This window comes from Eurosta solidaginis, chromosome 5 (genome assembly GCF_040869045.1).
Source record: "Eurosta solidaginis isolate ZX-2024a chromosome 5, ASM4086904v1, whole genome shotgun sequence".
Lineage (NCBI taxonomy): Eukaryota > Metazoa > Arthropoda > Insecta > Diptera > Tephritidae > Eurosta > Eurosta solidaginis.
This window is the reverse complement of record NC_090323.1, coordinates 240,268,118-240,288,808: the sequence shown is the minus strand read 5'-3', so window position 1 is coordinate 240,288,808 and position 20,691 is coordinate 240,268,118. Positions and strand designations below refer to the sequence as shown.

At 38.3% G+C, this 20,691-nt stretch overlaps 1 protein-coding gene across 20 annotated transcripts in view; it reads right to left on the bottom strand.

Annotated features, from left to right (window-relative positions):
* skd (mediator complex subunit skuld) overlaps positions 1 to 20,691 on the bottom strand; it is a 122,397-nt gene that overhangs the window by 13,224 nt on the left and 88,482 nt on the right. For all 20 annotated transcript variants that reach the window (XM_067789079.1, XM_067789086.1, XM_067789087.1 and 17 more), the window contains 4 exons: positions 18,609 to 18,792; positions 15,906 to 16,573; positions 5,095 to 9,787; positions 3,703 to 3,829 (listed from right to left, as the gene is read on the bottom strand). In XM_067789079.1, the coding sequence (XP_067645180.1) occupies positions 3,703 to 3,829; positions 5,095 to 9,787; positions 15,906 to 16,573; positions 18,609 to 18,792 (5,672 nt within the window). The remainder of the gene's footprint in view (positions 1 to 3,702; positions 3,830 to 5,094; positions 9,788 to 15,905; positions 16,574 to 18,608; positions 18,793 to 20,691) is intronic.

Genomic DNA, 20,691 nt, shown 5'->3' with positions numbered 1-20,691 from the left:
TCTCGAAAAAAAAATTTTTTTGGGATTTACTCAACATACGTTGAGGGTGATTGGCGTCGACTAAACCGATAATACGGGATCGAAATGTATATGAAACGATATTGGTTTTTTATTGGCATCACGCCAGTTTGCAATTCTCATTTCGAGAATGTTCTTTCATCTAATTATGTGTTGTATGAATATGTAGCTTGTCGCCACGTTTTATTCACTATCCCGTTATATTCCGTAATGTATATAACCAAAAAACAGTGTGGTTTTTCATTGGCACCTCAGTTCTTAAATGTCAACATTCCTCCGTTATACACAAAAGCTCGGTTCAATTTTACTCAAACTCCATTATTTCTCATAAAAAAGTTAATTTTTTGGTTTTTAATTGGCACCACGCCAGGCACAAAATCAAAAGCAATATGCTTTTTAATTGGCGCAAATTGGAAGAGGAAAGTATTTTTTAAAAAATAAAACATAGTGAAATTGTAGCACGATAAACACTTTTGGCCGCGCTTATATGGAATCACGACACTGTGCGGCGTTGCGAATTTGTCTCTCAGCGACAGTGGCGTCATCTTCAGCATAAAACGTTTTTTATAAATTTCAAGAAATACAAGAACTGAATGATAACGCCAGCGAACGTAAGTTTATGCGTTAAGGGCCGTTTAAATTTGCCATAGTCATAACCATATTTTTACTTATCCCTATCAATTGGCATCAGTTATTGGTGTCTTAACCTAAAAATCGTGAAATTTTCATAAAAATTAAGAAAACGCAAAAAATTACAAACATATATAACATAAATTATCCAACTCAAATATTTTTAGGTTATGGATATGGCGAAAAACCAAAAACCAATTGGTTGGCTATGTTATGGTTATGGCTTTAGCGCTATGGTATGGCACCATTAATCGATTACATTGATTTCCATAAGGTTCGTTCGATCAGCTGTTTTATCTAAAAAAAAAAAAATAAATAAATGTAAGGCGCGATAACCTCCGAAGAGATCTAAGGGCGAGCTTCTCTTCCAATTTGCGTCGTGCTCCTCTTGATTTTCCCTATATATTGGCCGGACGGGACCTACATGTTTTATGCCGACTCCGAACGGCATCTGCAAGGCAGATGAGTTTTCACTGAGAGCTTTTCATGGCAGAAATACACCCGGAGCGCTTGCCAAACTCTGCCGAGGGGCGACCCCGCTTAGAAAAATTTTCTTCTAATTTAAAAACTTTATTTCTAAAATTTTGATGTTGCTTTGCCCGGGGTGCGAACCCAGGGCATACGGTGTGGTAGGCGGAGCACGCTACCATCACACCACGGTGGCCGCAGCTGTTTTATCTGGTTAAGGTTAAGTCACCATTAACTGGCCCTTTACTTTGGCGTTGCCGTTAAGTTGCTGGCTGACAGGATTTCCAATATGGCGGCGGTTGCGGCCTGCCATCTTCCGCGGGTGACAGAAAGAGAACTGAGACCACAATAATTTATTTAAAAATCAGGCGGTCTTGTCGTCTATTTATTATTTTAATGACAACGCTTAAGCTATCGCACTTTTCTTATCCACAATGTTCATGTAAGCATTAAACGAAGCAGTTTGAAGCCGCAACCAGGCCTGCACAACGTTATAAATAAAGGACGTTTTCGATCGGCCAAATAAAGTCCAACTTCATTGATGTGATGTTGCTTTTTGTTCAAAATAAATCCCTCGTGCGACAGTCGAGCTTGTTTGTATCTGAAGGGTCACCAGCTGAAAATACAGAACTCATATCCCGTAGATGCCTGTCACATCGGCTTTTGATGGGGCAGACTAAATTTGCTCAAAGCTTTTGTAGCAGCAATGCACTTGGAGGGTTAGAAAGAAAAATAAGTCCCGAGACATTTTTATACTCAGCTGAACAGAGCTCACAGAGTATATTAACTTTGTTCGCATAATGGTACCCCGTAACGGCATAAACTAATCGAGATAGATATAGATCTGGGCGAAAAAAGAAATTAATTTAGCCATGTCCGTCCGTCCGTCTGTCCGTAAACACGATAACTTGAGTAAATTTTGAGGTATATTAATGAGATTTCGTATGTAAGTTCCTGGGCACTCATCTCAGATCGCTATTTAAAATGAACGAAATTGGGCTATAACCACGCCCGATATCGAAAATTTCGAAAAACCGTAAAAGTGCGATAATTCATTAACAAAGACGCATAAACCGATGAAACTTGGTAGGTGGGTTGACCTACGACGCAGAATAGAAAATTAGTAAAATTTTGGACAATGGGCGTGGCACCGCCCACTTTTAAAAGAAGGTAATTTAAAAGTTTTGCAAGCTTTCATTTGGCAGTCGTTGAAGATATCATGATGAAATTTGGCAGGAACGTTACTCATATTACTATGTGTGCTAAATAAAAATTAGCAAAATCGGATGACGAACACACCCACTGTTTAAACAAAAAATGTTTTAAGTCAAATTTAAAAAAAAAAATGTATAGTAAATTATGTCAACATTCAACTCCAGTAATGATATGGTGCAACAAAATACAAAAATAAAAAAAAAAATTCAAAATGGGCGTGGCTCAGCCCTTTTTCATTTAATTTGTCTAGAATACTTTTAATGCTATAAGTCGAACAAAATTTGGTAAGGGCATAGCTTCTATGACGATAACTGTTTTCTGTGAAAATGGGCGAAATCGGTTGAAGCAACGCCCAGTTTTAATACACAGTCGACCGTCTGTCCTTCCGCTCGGCCGTTAACACAACTTGAGCAAAAATCGATATATCTTTACTAAACTTAGTTCACGTACTTATCTGAACTCACTTTATCTTGGTAATAAAAATGGCAAAATCCGACTATGAGCACGCCCATTTTTTCGATATCGAAAATTTCGAAAAATTAAAAAATGCCATAATTTTATACCAAATATGAAAAAACTGCTGAAAAATTGTGATTGGATTGGTTTTTTGACGCAAAATATGACTTTAGAAAATGGAAGAAAATGAAAAAATTCTGCAGGGCGCAATCAAAAGCCCTTGGAATCATGGCAGGAATATTGTTCGTGGTATTACATATATAAATAAATTAGCGGTACCCGACAGATGATGTGCTGGGTCACCCTGGCCCACATTTAGGTCGATATCTCGAAAACGCCTTCACATATACAACTTAGGGCTACTCCCTTTTAAAGTACTCATTAACACCTTTCATTTGATACCCATATCGTACAAACACATTCTAGAGTCATCCCTGATCCACCTTTATGGCGATATCTTGAAAAGGCGTCCACCTATAGAACTAAGGCCCACTCCCTTTTAAAATACTCATTAACATCTTTCATTTGATACCCATATCGTACAAACACATTATAGACCCCTGGTCCACCTTTATAGCCATATCTCGAAAAGACGTCCACCTATAGAACTAAGGCTTACTACCTTCTAAAATACTCTTGAATACCTTCCATTTGATACCCATGTCATACAAACACATTCCAGGGTTACCCTAAGTTCATTTTCTACATGATGATTTTCCCTTATTTTGTCTCCAAAGCTCTCAGCTGAGTATGTAATGTTCGGTTACACCCGAACTTAGCCTTCCTTACTTGCTATTTGCATGGAATCGAACCGGAGCTGGCAACCTTTAGTGCAGTTTTCGTCAATGTTTATAATGTTTTTATTTTCCTAGCGGTTATGATAGCACTTATGCGTATATTAATTTGAATACTTACGATCCCAGAGAAGCAGATCACCCAGATCGGCATCGGTGAATCCTTCATTCTCATCTTCCTCATCAAAATTTAGAAAATCATTTTCTAAATCCACTTGCGGTTCATTTTGAAATTGACGGGTAAATGGCTGTAAATATAGGAAAAACGAAGAATATTTAAATAAAATAACTAGTCATGCATAAATTTCATACATATGTATAAAAATAGCAACACAAATGACTTGCAAATTCTATCAATTATTTTCTTAATTAAGAAAACCCCGAATTATATTACAAAAGAATTCGATAAGTTTGAAAATTTAAAAATATTTCCAATTGTTTTTTTATAGGGAAGATAATCGAAAACACTCTTCGGAACCACACCAATGAGAATTTGAAATTGTAAGACTAGAATGAATCGGAACGCAAAACGCATACCTAAAAGGTTACTGAGATTCTATATGCAAATTGAGAGAGTTTTCCTTGAAAACGGTTTCGTCATTGGTTATCATAGTTTTCGTCATACAATTCCTTCAAGTGCTTTATTTGAACTAAAGAAAAAAATCAACATACAATTTAAAAGTTATTTTTACTGCTAGTTCTTAACTTGCAGGTGTATTTACAGTGTTGTCGAAGGAACAAATTGCACTGATTGTCACGAGCAATAACTTTATAAAACCTTTAAAGTCTCATTAAAATTAATCTGAATCAGCAAGAAAAAGCTCTTACATTTTTCGTTTGGTGGCATTTTGACTGCTCAAAACAATTTTTCTAGTATGAAGGAACTATACTGTGGCGAATTTTAGCATCACTAAGCTGTTAGTAAATAAAGGCACAACAACAATAAAGCAAGCGCTGCCACTCTCATGTACATGAATACATGAATTTAATCCATTTACACACGTACATAAAAGGTGACGAAGAATAACTCACGCACCCACATGTTGTCATCAGCCGAAGTTAGTTGCTCACACATACACACGCATATATCTCTACCAAGCAGGAGATACAGCAGTTCTAGAACGCGAAACGTCTAGACTTTAGTATAAATATGCGATTGAAGCAACGGAGCGTATAAAAGCAGCGCAAGCGAGTAATCAGTAATCGGTTTGATTTAAGCACGCTATTGGTTGTGAAATTAAGTGTTATTGTCAAGTACTCTCAAAGTTGTCTAATAAAGACTATTTTGCATTATTGAATATTGGAGTTATTTATTTAACAGCTTAGCGATTAGAACGTTAGCAGAAGGTTTGGAATAAGCGGAAATTCCCAAAATTCGTTACAATACTAATAGATTCCACTAAGAGATTCACCACGTAATTTTCCCAAAATAGGCATATTATTTAAATAATCACTTCAAACTTTTAATAGTCATATAAAAAATACTATTCTTTGTACAATTATCAACACTTACCAAACATACGGCACTTGTTGGAAAAACCAAAATATGTGTGCATGTGACATCTTGCGGTGTTGAAAGTGGATTTTGCATAGATATTTGTGAAAAACGTTCATCGGGTGTGAATTGATCAGGCATCACACGCAACTTTGAATCCGGTTCCAGAGTGACCAAACAGGCGCTGAGTATGCCAGGGGGGTACATCAACGAGCATTGCTTGCAACAGTCTTTTAATTGTTTTGTCGCCTTTTGCAAATTCTGTTTGCTCAACAACGAACTCCACGACTTCAGCTCACTATGACCGATACGTCCAATACGACCGACTACTAAACGCCAATGATGCGTCGTTTGCGATATTAAACCCATAATGAAATCCATTAGTTTCTTAAGCCCGACACGTCGTGCTGGCGCTTTTCGTCTACGCGTGCGATTCGGCACATCAATATTGATTATGATCTTTTCGAACATTTCACCGCGATCATCCGTTACAGTGGCCAATAACCAACTTTGATCTTCACTTAAACAATAATTACAATACATCACAGAGTATTTTTGCTCATTCAACGCACGCATACTAGCCGTTTGGCGTGAAAAATCGCTTTTATCATTCTTCTCATGCATAGGTGCAAGCACATAAGGTGGTGTGTACATTTTATATGGTTGACGATTCTTTTCGTCTTTACTTTTTAGGAATGCTTCCATATTGGCAGCTGTACCAAAACCAGTCAAACTTTTGACGGCTTGCGTATGCATTAAATGTCGGCGACATTGCGAAAAGATGTTCAGCGCTAAACATCTCACTTCATCTGAGAAACGTTTACGTGATCGCGATCGTCCTAACTCAATTATCGATTCTAGTGATATAATTTGTATGTGCATATTAGCTCGCACTGAATCGGGTATGGATTTTAATAATTCTGCGTAACAGCGTAGCAGTGCAACACACGCCAAGCGCTCAAGTTCGGGTGAGTCTGAACCAAATGTGAAAGGTTCTACTACGTACAATACTATCGCTGGTGGATTTATATCTTCCAATGTATCAGCCATTCCTAGGGGATCGCTTAACACAATTGGTGGTTTGATATCTGCTTTTATATCCGGTTTTATATCAGCTGATTCTGCAATCGATTGTTGTTGTTGTTGCTGCTGCTGCTGCTGTTGTTGTTGTTCCACACCTTCCATTTTTTGTGGCGAATTATGTGTTTTTTCTGCATCAACACCACCCACCCCGCCGAGTATTGTACTAGTACTTCCACCCATCGGACTCGTTGTACCACGCTCACGCCCTGCCCCAGGTTGACAACAGCTATTTTCAGGTGGATTTAAAAGAGTTTTGTCACCTGGCACCCGATTAAGATATGGCGCTATTTGATTATGAAACGCACTTGCGTACAAACGTATTTTTTCAGCCAATGTGGAATCATCTAAGGTGCGTAGCCAATCATCTAAAGGTGTATTCGTTGATGTTGTATTGTTGTCCGTAGGTGTACGCGGACCTACAGTTAACAATCCATCCCAGCCACGTATAGGCGTATGATGACCCAATTTACACATTTCATATGTAGAGCTCAGTTCTCGGAAATATTTTCTCGTATTATTCACCACAAAATCATTTTCGGGACACACAACCAAATAGACAATGTCGCGGGCATAAGCATAAGGCTCCAATAGAAATTTATCCCAATAGTGTATAGCTAGTGGTGCTACCGAAACCCAATCTTTATCATGGCCAACTATTACCGATGGTATAGGTTGTGGTTCACACTGACCAGAGGCACGTCCTGCCAAACGATGAAATTGCCGCCAAGTCAGTGGCCCACTTACAGTATAAGTAGCATCTTTACTACCAGCCGCACTACGCGATTTAGAATGGAATGCATTTTGCAACATTGGCTGCACAAAATTCATTGTACGCACAATCTCTTTGTTACTGCGAGAAAAGCCAACTGGAATGTATGGCCATTTGTGTACGCTTAGACGACTGCTGAATAAATGCTGATGATGACGTCGTGCGATTCCAGACCCCGCTCCTGCCGAATGGAAAGGTGAAAGTTGATGTTGACCAGCAAATTCATTTATATCCATACGATTACTCTCGAAAGCCAGCCTCGCTTGTTCTAGCGCCAGGCACATAACATCGTTCGCATCTACAAACTCTAATACATTCGCGATTGCAGCCATCGATTGTGGCTTACGACTTTGTCGTGCTAAACGATGCCGATGACGCTGCAAGGCTCGATGTATAGAACTACTCGATGTCTGAATGATAGAGCATTGTTCCAGTAATAAATCAAATATCATATGCGCACATTTTAAAGCTTGCGCATCAGGCTGCACATTGTTACTTCCTCCTTTATCTATTTGATGTGCAGGTACTAAAGAATGACGACCCTTATTAGGCGCTACGCCAACTGATAAAGAACCCAACGGGTCTAGAGGCGTTAGTGCTGTCGCTAAATTTGCTATAAGTGCAGGTAATGACTGTTTCTTATTACGGCCAGGATCGTCTGCTACCCCCGTAATTTCCATTTCATCCTCGTAAAATAGACCAGCACGAAATGCTAAACGTCTATTAACTACTGCGCTGAAACCGCACGTACAGTCGATAGGGTCATCATCCACATATCCGCTAATATGTAGATTGTTGTTGGCAGGTGTAGCAGATGCAGAAGATGAACCTGACCCTGTGTGCGCCGATGTTCCTGGCAGCGATGCTGGCGAATCTAGAGCACTACCAATACCGCCCCCGCCGCCGCCAAAGGCACTCATCAGGCGCATATTTACACCGCCACCACTGCCTCCGCTGATATTATTTACATTCGGAGTTGACGGCAATGGATTAAAACTTCCACCCGGAAGCGGCACATATACGCCAGAGTCTGCACCTCGTATATCGACTTTCTGTGCGTCTGCATTACACACACATACAGTACTGCTATCGAAGTTGTGATCACGGAATACGTTCAATGCAGTGTCATACAGCAAAATGTTAACAATCAGTGAACTCACTTCAGGCAATTCACGTGCGACAGCTGTACCTGTTGTTGCGCCACCACTAGCTGTCATAAAATTGCCAGCAGCACTTAGGGGTCGAGGAAGATGTGTAGAGGGCATCCCTACGCTTTGAGGCGTAGGTGGGTGCTCTTGTGAATGATACTGTTTATTTAAATACGAAGACGTTGAGGTGGCCGGACTGGCAACAGCCATCTCATAGGGTGGTGGTGGATGACGTTGTGGTTGCTGCATCATGGGGAATGGTACCACCGAAGCAGGGTTTGGTGATATTGGGGACATGCCAGCACGTTGCATGAACTGTTGCATACTTGCGCTGCCAGAGGTATTTGTTAGCGCAGCTTGTGGACAATTAAGTTGATTTAGCAAAAGATTATTGCTTCCAGCACCAGCGCCGCCGCCGCCACTATTCAATGGCGTTGCTACAGTACTGGAGTGCATTGGTGAGGGTATGGGACCCAAAGGTGTACGTGGTTGTTGAAGTGGCGTTCGTGGCGCGGATAATAGTTCGTGTAGTTGTTGATGTTGTTGTTGTAGTTGTTGCTGTTGCAACTGCTGTTGTTGCTGAACAGCGGCAGCTTGGGCAGCAACTGCAGCACGTGATTTTTGTGTCGTCCAAGAAGGTTTATATTTGTAATTGTGTGGCAGCGTTAAAGGTGGCATAGTTTGACTGGGTAAATTAGTGAGTGGTGCATATTTTGATGATCCAACGAATTTGGCACGCTTCGGCGGTCGATAAACATAAGACCAATCTTCGATGGGCTCTTCAACAGGACTACCAAGTTCAACTGAGTATTCTTGTTTGATTTTTATAATACCTCCACCTATGCTTGTAGTTTCCAAGCATGTTGACATTGTTGTAGATGCTGTAATTACACTAAGATCCGTCATTTGGATATCCATTTGGCACGGACTGGAATTCGGATGATGTTGCTCATGTGATGGTGGTGTCGGAAACATCTTTGTGAGATCCTCTGCTTGTATCATACCAGGCCCACCACCACCGCCACTACCATTATTGGTGTTGTTATTGCTATTTACCAACGGATTATTGGTAGATTTAGCTAAATTATTACAATTTTGCAAGGCAGCAATCGTTACAGCGCCAGCTGCAACAGCCGAAGAGTTTCTTTTCAGATCATCAATGGTGGTTGTTGATGTAGTTTCACTAGAGGGGTTGTTCGAGTCGGGCGGTGTATGTATTTGCACACTGCCGCAATCATCATTTGATGTCTCAAATAATTGCTCTAAATCGTTCATTGAGGGATTCAACCCTTCAGCTGTATAGAGATTTCCGCTGGCGCTACTTTTGCCCTCCTTGCATGGCGAAGATGTTCCCTGCATCGTGTCTGTTTGTATATCAAGATTTTGAAAATAACCACTTGCATTACTATTTCTGTCGATGCCTACAGTACTGCCATCGTTTGCATTTGTCAAAGTGCCACCACCATGTGCGGCTATACCCACCAATCCGCCGCTGGAATGTCCACCCATAGCGGTGCCTCTATTCATAGTTGGATCGCAGAGTGGTTTTAAGGATGCGTCTATAGACAGTATATGTGAGCCGTATAACGATCCTGGTGATGGCATTAGCGGCTTAGAATGCGTGTGACCTTCATAAAGGTTTTTAGTACATATGCTACGATAAGACTTGCTGACCTCGTTTGGCTTGAAACGCTTCATTGGATGATTCGCCCTATAGAATGAAACCAAGAAAGTTAATAAAATAAAAATGAAAATACACCAAATTATGTAGAAAAATATATTTGATTGGATAACGGTTGGTTGTACAGGTATAAATGAATCGAGGTAGATATGGACTTCCATATATCAAAATCATCAGTGTAAAAAAAAAATTTGATTGAACCATGTCCGTCCGTCCGTCCGTCCGTTAACACGATAAGTTGAGTAAATATCGAGATATCTTCACCAAATTTGGTACACGAACTTATCTGGACCCAGAATAGATTGGTATTGAAAACAAGCGAAATTGGATGATAACCACGCCCACTTTTTATATATATGACATTTTGGAAAACACAAAAAACGTGATTATATAGTAAATAATATACCTAGAATGTTGAAATTTGACACGTGGACTGTTATTGAGACTCTTGATAAAAATTTGAAAATTTGGTTTTAAATGGGCGTGGCACCGCCCACTTGTGATAAAATCAATTTTACAAATATTATTAATCATAAATCAAAAATCGTTAAACCTATCGTAACAAAATTCGGCAGAGAGGTTGCCTTTACTGTAAGGGATGCTTTGAAAAAAATTAACGAAATCGGTTAAGGACCACGCCCACTTTTATAGAAAAGATTTTTAAAAGGGTTGTGGACGAACAAAATAAGCCATATCTTTGCAAAAAAGAGCTTTATATCAATGGTATTTCATTTCCCAAGTGGTTTTATAACAATAAAATAGGAAAAACTTCAATTTTTTTAAAATGGGCGTAACACCGCCCCTTTTATGACTAAGCAATTTTTTATGTTTTTTTTTTTTTTTTTTTTAATTTTTTATGTTTCGGGAGCCATAACTCGAAGAAAAATTAACGGATCGTAATAAAATTGGGTACCCATATTTTCCTTATAGCAGAAAATATTTCTAGTAAAAATGGACGAGATCGGTTAAAGACCACGCCCACTTTTATAAAAAACAAGTTTAAAAGGGTCGTAGACAAGAATAGAAAGCTAGAACTTAGAAAAAATTGTTTTGGATCAATGATATTTCACTTATCAAGTTTTATTGTAAGAGGAAATGGGGAGAATTTTTTTTAAACGGGCGGTGCCACGTGTTATATAGAAACGTAGTTTATCTGAGTATATAATGGTTACACCCGAACTTAGCCTTCCTTACTTGTTATTTAATAAATTTGATAAGTTTTATTCCTTAGAGCCTTGCAGGGCTAGGGGCATACAAAGCTCTCAAACTATATTTATGAAATTTTCGAAGTTGCTGCATTTGGTCAGTGTGCAAAACCTAAGACATTTCCAGTTTTGGAAAAATGGGCGGTGGCACCCTTTTTTCTTACCTCCAAAACATAGTTATGGGCTTTCCAATTGCAGGATTGGACTCCTCGTGATTCTTGTTAAAATTTAGATCTTTTCTAGTTTTTAATGGGTAGGAAAAAATTCACATCTTTTATACGGATGTTGTTGTTGTAGCGATAAAGTCACTCCCCGAAGGTTTTGGGAGTGTTATGTTGTTGTTGTTGTTGTAGCGATTAGTTACTCCCCGAAGGCTTTGGGGAGTGTTATCGATGTGATGGTCCTTTGTCGGATACAGATCCGATACGCTCCGGTAACACAGCACCATTAAGGTGCTGGCCCGACCATCTCGGGAACGATTTATATGGCCACATTAAACCTTCAGGCCATCCCTCCCTCCCCACCCTCAAGTTCCATGAGGAGCTTGGGGTCGCCAGAGCCTCGTCTGTTAGTGAAACGGGATTCGCCGCTCGAAGGTGAGGTTGACAATTGGGTTGGAGAAGCTATATATTGCGCTACACAACCCCTTGAATCCCTGGGAGTGTTATCGATGCTGATGGTTCTTTGAGGGATATAGATCCGGTACGTCCCGACCATCTCGGGAACAATTAAATGTGACCAGATTGAACCTTCTAGGCGATCCTTCCCCAGCAACAACAACAAAAGTTTGGAGAAGTTTTATTCAATTAAAAAAGATTTTGTGGCCGGTGTCACCTCTCTGCAGTGGCCATGAAAAGCTTCTCAGTGAACAGTCATTTGCCTTGCACCGGCCGTACAGAGTTTGCATAAAAAATGTTGGTCCGTCTTGCTTGATTGTAGGAAAAATTAAGAATGAGCAGCACGAAACAAATTGGAGGAGAAGCTCGGTCTGAGTGTCTTTGAAGGTATGCTAATAGCGCCAGGTATTTATTTGTTTTACAATACGTTAATTTTCAATATAATTACGAAAAGTCCAACATTGAAAGTCCATAATTAAGTTCCTTATGCCTCAATCTGTTTAAAAAAATAATTTTGATCTAAAACCGAGAAAATATTTTGAATTTACCATATAGTGTCATTAATGTTATCCTAATTGCAATTCGAGTAATATTTTTGAAAATTGGGCTTTGCCTCCATATATCAAACATTACTTTTTTTCGTTAGATTCTTTTCAAAACTAACATTTTTAACATATTTAGAAATATGATTTGTTTCCCCTATTACGGTTTACAACACAACTCACTTTCAGTTGAAATTTTGCAATTTAGTTTAACAGATTACAACTCAACCTGAAAAAAAAAATAACCAGAGTCGAAGTAGGTATAGCCCTGGGGGTGGCCGAGGGAGATATTCGAGGTTTTTATGTGAACAAAGCCCAACAAAAAATGGAAGAGCACCGCGGGTTGTGCGATTTCAAAATCCATTTGGCCGGACTACAACGAAAGGAAAACAAGGTATCTGCTGGAGAGATCCAGGGCCGACACCCATAGACTTATAGCGGTCTGCTCTGGTCACTGGGCTTTAGGCGCGCATGCGGAAAGGATGGGTATTCCACACAATGACCACTGCAGAAGTTAAGGACATAGATGAAAGAGAGACTGTCGAGGACTTTCTGTGTAAATGCCGGCTCTAGCTAGAACCCGTTTAAGATCATACGGGAGCCCTTTTTTGGAAGATCTAGGAAGATTAGCGGAAATAGGGATGGCAAACATCCTTGATTTTATAAACAACTTAAGCCGGTTGTAAAACATATCCATGTAGTACTCAGTAGGCTCAGACGAGTTTTATGGCATCAAAACGGCAAATCTGCGAAATAACTTCATTAGAAGCTTATTATATGTCACTTAAACGTTTTCTTACTTGGTGCTTGGTAGTTCCAAGGGATTGGAGTGATCACGCGATTTTTTTCTCTTATCGCGACACGTCCATTTTGTTGTTGTAGCGATAATGAAATGAAAAAATTCGCGTGATCACTCCAATCACTTGTCAATTTTGTAAGCAACATTTTTGTCGTTATAAAATAAATCTAAGCTAATATCCATTTTGCTATTAATAAAAAAATCAATTTTGCAGATGCTGAAATTTCCGCTAAAAATTTATCAGCTGTTCATTTATCTGTAAAATCATCACTTTTTTAGGTTGGTAGCATCAATTTAACTTCAACTGAAATAAGTTGTAATTTGTAATACCAAACAGGAGTTGAGTTGTTGAATTACAATCCAAATAAGTTAAGTTGTGAACCATAATAGGGACATAGGTTTCAATTGCATCTCAACTTTAATGAACTAAAATTGTAATGTGTGTTTGTGCCTTTGTCACTAATGCAGTAGTAAGATCTCACTACAACTACACCAACAAGGCTTACGATTTTCATACATTTACTTTTAGAGCCAAAAGATAGAAATTTTCATTAGCTTAACTGAAATTTCCCCTAAAGGACTCTGAAAATGTTTATTATTCAATTCTGTGGTCACAAGCGATAACATAGTAAGTCGACTTAAGAAATGTGCATAGCGCAAGGACTAATATTTGTTTTTTAATACACAAAACTTCACACTTCTTAGTGCTTATATAATTTGTTCTATAAGTTATTAAAAATGTTTCTAACTTAAGTTCCCATACCTCTTTGTTATGAAATTTGTCACATAAAGTATTGTGACGAATATTAGTATCATTAAGCGATACTACCATCACTAAGCTGATACTAAGCAGCCACTCGTATGTACGTAAACAAATCAATCATCATCTACACACATACATACAAGGCAACGGAGAGATACTCATAAACACATGTAATCATCAGCCGAAGTAGTACTCACATATACACACGCATATGGCTATGCGAGAGACTATGAACTATAAATATACATCTATATATATAAAAAGAAGTGTACATTTTGATTCACTCCATAACTCGAGAACGGATAGAAAGATTGCCATGAAATTTTTAGGAAAGATACAGGAAGGAGAGATGATGGCTAGTTGATTTTGAAGTCCCAAATCGGTTTAGCCGTATGTATATAAAAATGAATGTTTGTATGTATGTCATCGATGAACTCAAAAACTACTGGACCGATTATTATGAAAATTGGTATATGTATGTATTTTTCCACGGGGAAGGTTTTTATAATGAGTACTTTGATACCGGGTGACTAGGGTCTCAAGATATAGGCCAAAACACGGACCAGGGTAACTCCACGAAGTGTTTGTACAATATGGGTATCAAATGGAAGCTGTTTATAAGTACTTTGACACTGGGTATTTTTCGTATCCCTGGGTGACTAGGGTCTCGAGATATAGGCCAAAACGTGGACCCGCGAACCCCTAGAATGTGTTTATACAATATGGATATCAAATGAAAGCTATTGATGAGTGCTTTAGTACAGGATAGTTTTCATACCTTTGGTGACTAGGGTCTCGAGATATATCTAGGCCAAAACGTGGACCCGGGTACGCCAAGAATGTGTTTATACAATATGGATATCTAATGAAAACTGTTGATGAGTGCTTTAGTACAGGGTAGTTTTCATACCTATTGTGACTAGGGTCTCGAGAATAGGCCAAAACGTGGATCCGGGCACCCCTAGAATGTGTTTATACAATATGGATATCAAATGAAAGCTGTTGATGAGTGATTTAATACAGGGTAGTTTTCATACCTATTGGTGACTAGGGTCTCGAGATATAGGCCAAAACGTGGATCAGGGTAACACTATGATGCGTTTTTACATTATAGGTATCAAATTGAAGCTGTTGATGTGTGCTTTACTACAGATAATTTTTTATACCGCTGGGTGTCTTGGGTCTTGAGATATAGGGCAAACGGTGGACCCGGATACCCCGAGACAATGTTTATACAATATGGATATCAAATGAACTGTTGAGTGCTTTACTACAGGGTAGTTTTCATACCTATTGGTGACTAGGGTCTCGAGATATAGGCCAAAACATGGACCCGGATACCCCTAGAATGTGTGTGTATTTTGGATATCAAATGAAAGCTGTTGCTGAGAGCTTTTAAGTAATTTTCATTGGGATATTCGATTTAGTCGCATCATGAATTAATAATACCCCCATACCTATTTACATACGTCCTATTCGATTTGCCTGAAATTTGGTATATAAATTTGCCTATATTAGTATTTACGTTGCTTTTTTCCGGGAAGTAGACCAGGGACGGACTGGGACTGGGATTAGGACTGGGACTGAGACTGAGACTCGGAGTGGGACTGGGACTGAGACTCTGAATGGGACTGGAACAAAATACATACCACCCTCTGGGACTGGCAATAAGATATGAAGAAGAATGAGAAAAACTTGAGAGAAGAGAAAAGGGAGAAGGAGACTGAGAAAGAGGAAAAAGTGTAGAGGGGCGAGGGCAGAGTTATACGGAAAAAGCTCATTAAAATGTATGCAGATATACCAAATTTAGGGCAGAACAACGTCTGCCGGGTCTGCTAGTGTATATATATGGCTGGTGACCAAGCATGAAGTTCGCGAAGTTACTAGACCTTAGGAGAAATGGATGAACGAGCGAACAGAGAGTATAAAAGCAGCGAAAGCTGAGTAATCAGTAAGCAGTTTGATTTAAGCACGCTATTGGTTGTTAAGTATAAGTGTTATTGTGAAGTACTCTCAAAGTAGACTAATAAAGACCATTTAGCATTATTGAATATTGGAGCTATTTATTCAACGGTTTAGCGATTCGAACGTTAGCCGAAGGTTTCGAATAACCGGAATTCTCTAAATTCGTTACAGTATTGTATTTTGGATATTTCTGAAGACGACTTCGGTGGTTATAGCTTGTAGCCACAAAATTTATGCGTGTTTCATCTAATACTCACCATGCATTCTGAAACGTAAAATCGTAGAGTACATCAAATTTTGAGCAATCGTCATTGGCAAAACTATCTATATCCTTCACTTTGATTTCCGGCGTCTTAAAGGACTTCCAATAATCACCGATCGCTTCTGCCGCCGATATACCAGACGCCACAGACACTATCGGGAAACCATTACGACTGCAAGTGCCTACCAAAGATGTGGTAGCCACATATTCTGCTTCAGTTTTAATTTGTTCGGCATTGAGTGGTGTTAGAGGCGGCTGTTGTAAATCGAATTTCTTTATAGTAATGGTACCACATTGAGGATTCGGTGTTGCTGCCACATTCGCTAACATTTGCGTTTGTGATTGTGCTGGTTGTTGTTGTTGCAGTTGTTGATTGGTATTCGTTGGCGTACAACGGCCTACACTGGGTGGTTGTTGTACACTACCTGGCCCATTCGGTCCTAAATTGCTCATAACACCTCCGCCATTACCACCCTCAACGGATGGTGGCGGCTCAACGCTTGGCATTGGTCGCACATATGGCGATGTTGTGATGCTCTTATTATCATGCTGATCGGTGGGCGTTGGCGCCGGTGTATTCTTATCCAACAAATGATCAATTGGTGTTGATGGTTGTTGTAAATTTGGAACGGATGGCGGTGCGCGTGGGCTCATCGTCAATAACTGCAAAAAAATTGAAATTTTTGTTTTCATTTCTATGTAAATACTAGAATTGGTGCATATGTATCCGACAAATCGTCACGCTTATTCATTAACCACGTAAAAATAGTTATAAGGCAGGCGAGGTGATAGTCAGTTTGTCACAATAAATTACCTTTATGGTTTTAAGCTTCTTTGTCAACCACGTATCTACTTTTTAATGTATAAACATCTTTGCTCACGGCATGGAGAAATCCTGAATGTAAGCGTAACATCTCAGTGTAAGCGTAGTATTTGTAAGAGGTATTCTATATGGGGGCCACTGTGGTGTGATGGTAGCGTGCTCCGCCTACCACACCGTATGCCCTGGGTTCACACCCCGGGAAAAGCAACATCAAAATTTTAGAAATAAGGTTTTTCAATTAGAAGAAAATTTTTCTAAGCGGAGTCGCCCCTCGGAAGTGTTTGGCAAGCGCTCCGGGTGTATTTCTGCCATGAAAAGCTCTCAGTGAAAACTCATCTGCCTTGCAGATGCCGTTCGGAGTCGGCATAAAACATGTAGGTCCCGTCCGGCCAATTTGTAATGAAAATCAAGAGGAGCACGACGCAAATTGGAAGAGAAACTAGGCCTTAGATATCTTCGGAGGTTATCGCGCCTTACATTTATTTATTTTATTCTATATGGGGGATACACGTAGAGTGTAAATACAAACCTAATATGTAATATAGGCTCATGTATTGTATGGAAAGCTTAAGTGTAGTCCCTACACTGTAGCGTAGCAAGCTGATATGAGCGAAATCACACAGAAACTTAAGGCAAACATGTCACCTACATACATATAAGTCGTTAGGTGTTCAAGTTTGATTTGAAATTTGTAACATCTTTGTAGATTATTTGGTTAGATTTATGTACATATGTATATCAAGTAATAAAGTGCAAACTAGGAAAAAAAAATAAAATAATTAAAATAAAATAAACTAAAATAAAATAAAGAAAAAAAAATAAATAAAATAAAAATCTGAAACAAAATAAAATTAAATTAAGTTAAACCGATTTTTTATCGATAAGTTATCCGTTTGTTATCGAAAAGTTTTGGATTCATCATGGCAAAACGATCGATATGTTATCGGGTTGTTACCATTTCTTATAGTAGTGTTATCGAAAAGTTATCGAGTTTTTATCAAAAATTTATCGATTACTTACCCAAAAGCTATCGATATATTATAAAGAGGATATCAATTTGTTTTAGGACAAGTATAGATTCGTTTTCGATTCGAGTTTTTATCAAAAATGTATCGATTACTTACCCAAAAGCTATCGATATATTATAAAGAGGATATCAATTTGTTTTGGACAAGTATAGATTCGTTATCGGGGTGCCACCAATTTGTTAACGGCGTGTTTTTGGAAAGTTATTGATTTCGTTATCGAAAAAGTCGCGATTTGTTATCGATAAGCTATCGATTTCTTATCAGAACGTGACCAGTTTGTTACCGGCATGTTATCTATTTGTTAACGACGACTCATCGGCTTGTTATGATGCAAATACCTATAAAACTTCATTATACAATCGATGACAAATGTGTAACCCTTCAATGATAAGCCGATAAGAACCAATAAGAAGCCGATGATTCGGCAATAACAACCCGATTACAAACCGATAAGTAGACGTTAATTATTCGTTATGGATTATAAATGGGTTGTTACCAATAAGAAGCCGCCGAAGCTCTTCTCAAAATGCCCGGCACTATTTGTTTGTGGTAAAGTTACGCTGTTGTGGGTTAGCTTTAACCCCTGGGCGAGCTTAAGTTAACTTGAAAAAATTAGTTTCTAGACGTACAAATATGTGTTACACATCGAATATCACGAGTACTTGGTACTCATATGCCTTTTTTGGTGTATGCAATGCGCAAGTTATTCATATTCAGTTAGCTTTCTTCACTTTCCTCAAAATTTCAAAATTGTAGATACGTGGTTAACGAATAAACGGAACGATAAAGCACATAAGTATTAAGCAAAAAAAAAATGTAGGAATCTGTCTAAACCTCAAGCACTCACTTGTTCGGCCGGTGGTACCGAGGTAGGCTGTGAAAGTGTGGAGTTTGGATGTGGTGACTGTGCAGGCGTGCCGGGTGAACCAACTGACGGTATTGGCATTAAATCGCCTACGGAATTACGTGAATATGTTGAAGCGCCACCATGAGGAGTATCATGCGGTGTCATCGATGCAGGATTCAAAGTTCTAAAAGAATTAAACATATAATGAACAAAAAAAAAACAATGAAAAATATTTAGCGAATTTCATATCATATTTTTTCCTTTTATCATGAAATATGCTTAAATTATTTATGCATGTATGTACATATGTATGTTACAGTACTGATACGTTATTATCCATATTATTATTATCCTATAAACTTTCCTACTTAGTTAATTTAATTTTTGTAAAATGTATGTACGATTTTATTAAATGTAAATTCATAACAACCCAATTCTAATTTTTGCATTTTTTTTTGTGTAGATATATATTATGTGTGCTGTATACATATAAATGTTTTCAATATATATTAATCAGTAAATATAGCTCTTATAATAAACACATTCTGTGCCAAAAGTTGGTATGATAATCAATCAAATGAATAGTATGTATGTATATTAGACTGGGTCGATTTATTAACCGATATCGTGTCATCGATTTTTCGATAGGATTTGGGCTCAGGAAAAAAAGTTCCACTACGCATATCCAAAAACAGTTTTTTCAAAAAAAAATATAACAATTTTTGTTGTTATATCGGCCTACTGATTTTAAGATCGCGGGTTTTATTGTTAATACATCCCAGAGCACGGGGAAAAACAAGTGTCAATAAAATATGACACTTTGGCAGCATTGCCAACAAACAAGTCCAATTTTCACAGCTATTCTGCAACAGATGTCGCAGTGGTGTGAATATCAATTGGCACGAACCAGAATAGAAGTAGGATTAATGAAGACAAACAAAAAACCGCTGTGGTGGCTGAATGGTTATAGCAGCGGCGCCTAAACGTTGCCGATGAAGGAATTTAGCAGTTCCCGAAATGGATCTATACAACGAGCTTTGGCAGTTGTCTAAAATTTTTTCTTTCTTCTATTCTAATTTAAAAATTTTTTCAATTAAGAAAAAATTTATCATAACAATAATAATGATAAAAAATTATTGTTAGGCCTTGAGCTCGATTCAAACCCGCGATCTTAAAATCAGTAGGCCGATATAACAACAAAAATTGTTAATACATCCCAGAGCACGGGGAAAAACAAGTGTCAATAAAATATGACACTTTGGCAGCATTGCCAACAAACAAGTCCAATTTTCACAGCTATTCTGCAACAGATGTCGCAGTGGTGTGAATATCAATTGGCACGAACCAGAATAGAAGTAGGATTAATGAAGACAAACAAAAAACCGCTGTGGTGGCTGAATGGTTATAGCAGCGGCGCCTAAACGTTGCCGATGAAGGAATTTAGCAGTTCCCGAAATGGATCTATACAACGAGCTTTGGCAGTTGTCTAAAATTTTTTCTTTCTTCTATTCTAATTTAAAAATTTTTTCAATTAAGAAAAAATTTATCATAACAATAATAATGATAAAAAAAAAAAAAAAAAAATTATTGTTAGGCCTTGAGCTCGATTCAAACCCGCGATCTTAAAATCAGTAGGCCGATATAACAACAAAAATTGTTAATACATCCCAGAGCACGGGGAAAAACAAGTGTCAATAAAATATGACACTTTGGCAGCATTGCCAACAAACAAGTCCAATTTTCACAGCTATTCTGCAACAGATGTCGCAGTGGTGTGAATATCAATTGGCACGAACCAGAATAGAAGTAGGATTAATGAAGACAAACAAAAAACCGCTGTGGTGGCTGAATGGTTATAGCAGCGGCGCCTAAACGTTGCCGATGAAGGAATTTAGCAGTTCCCGAAATGGATCTATACAACGAGCTTTGGCAGTTGTCTAAAATTTTTTCTTTCTTCTATTCTAATTTAAAAATTTTTTCAATTAAGAAAAAATTTATCATAACAATAATAATGATAAAAAATTATTGTTAGGCCTTGAGCTCGATTCAAACCCGCGATCAAAAAAAAATATATATATATATT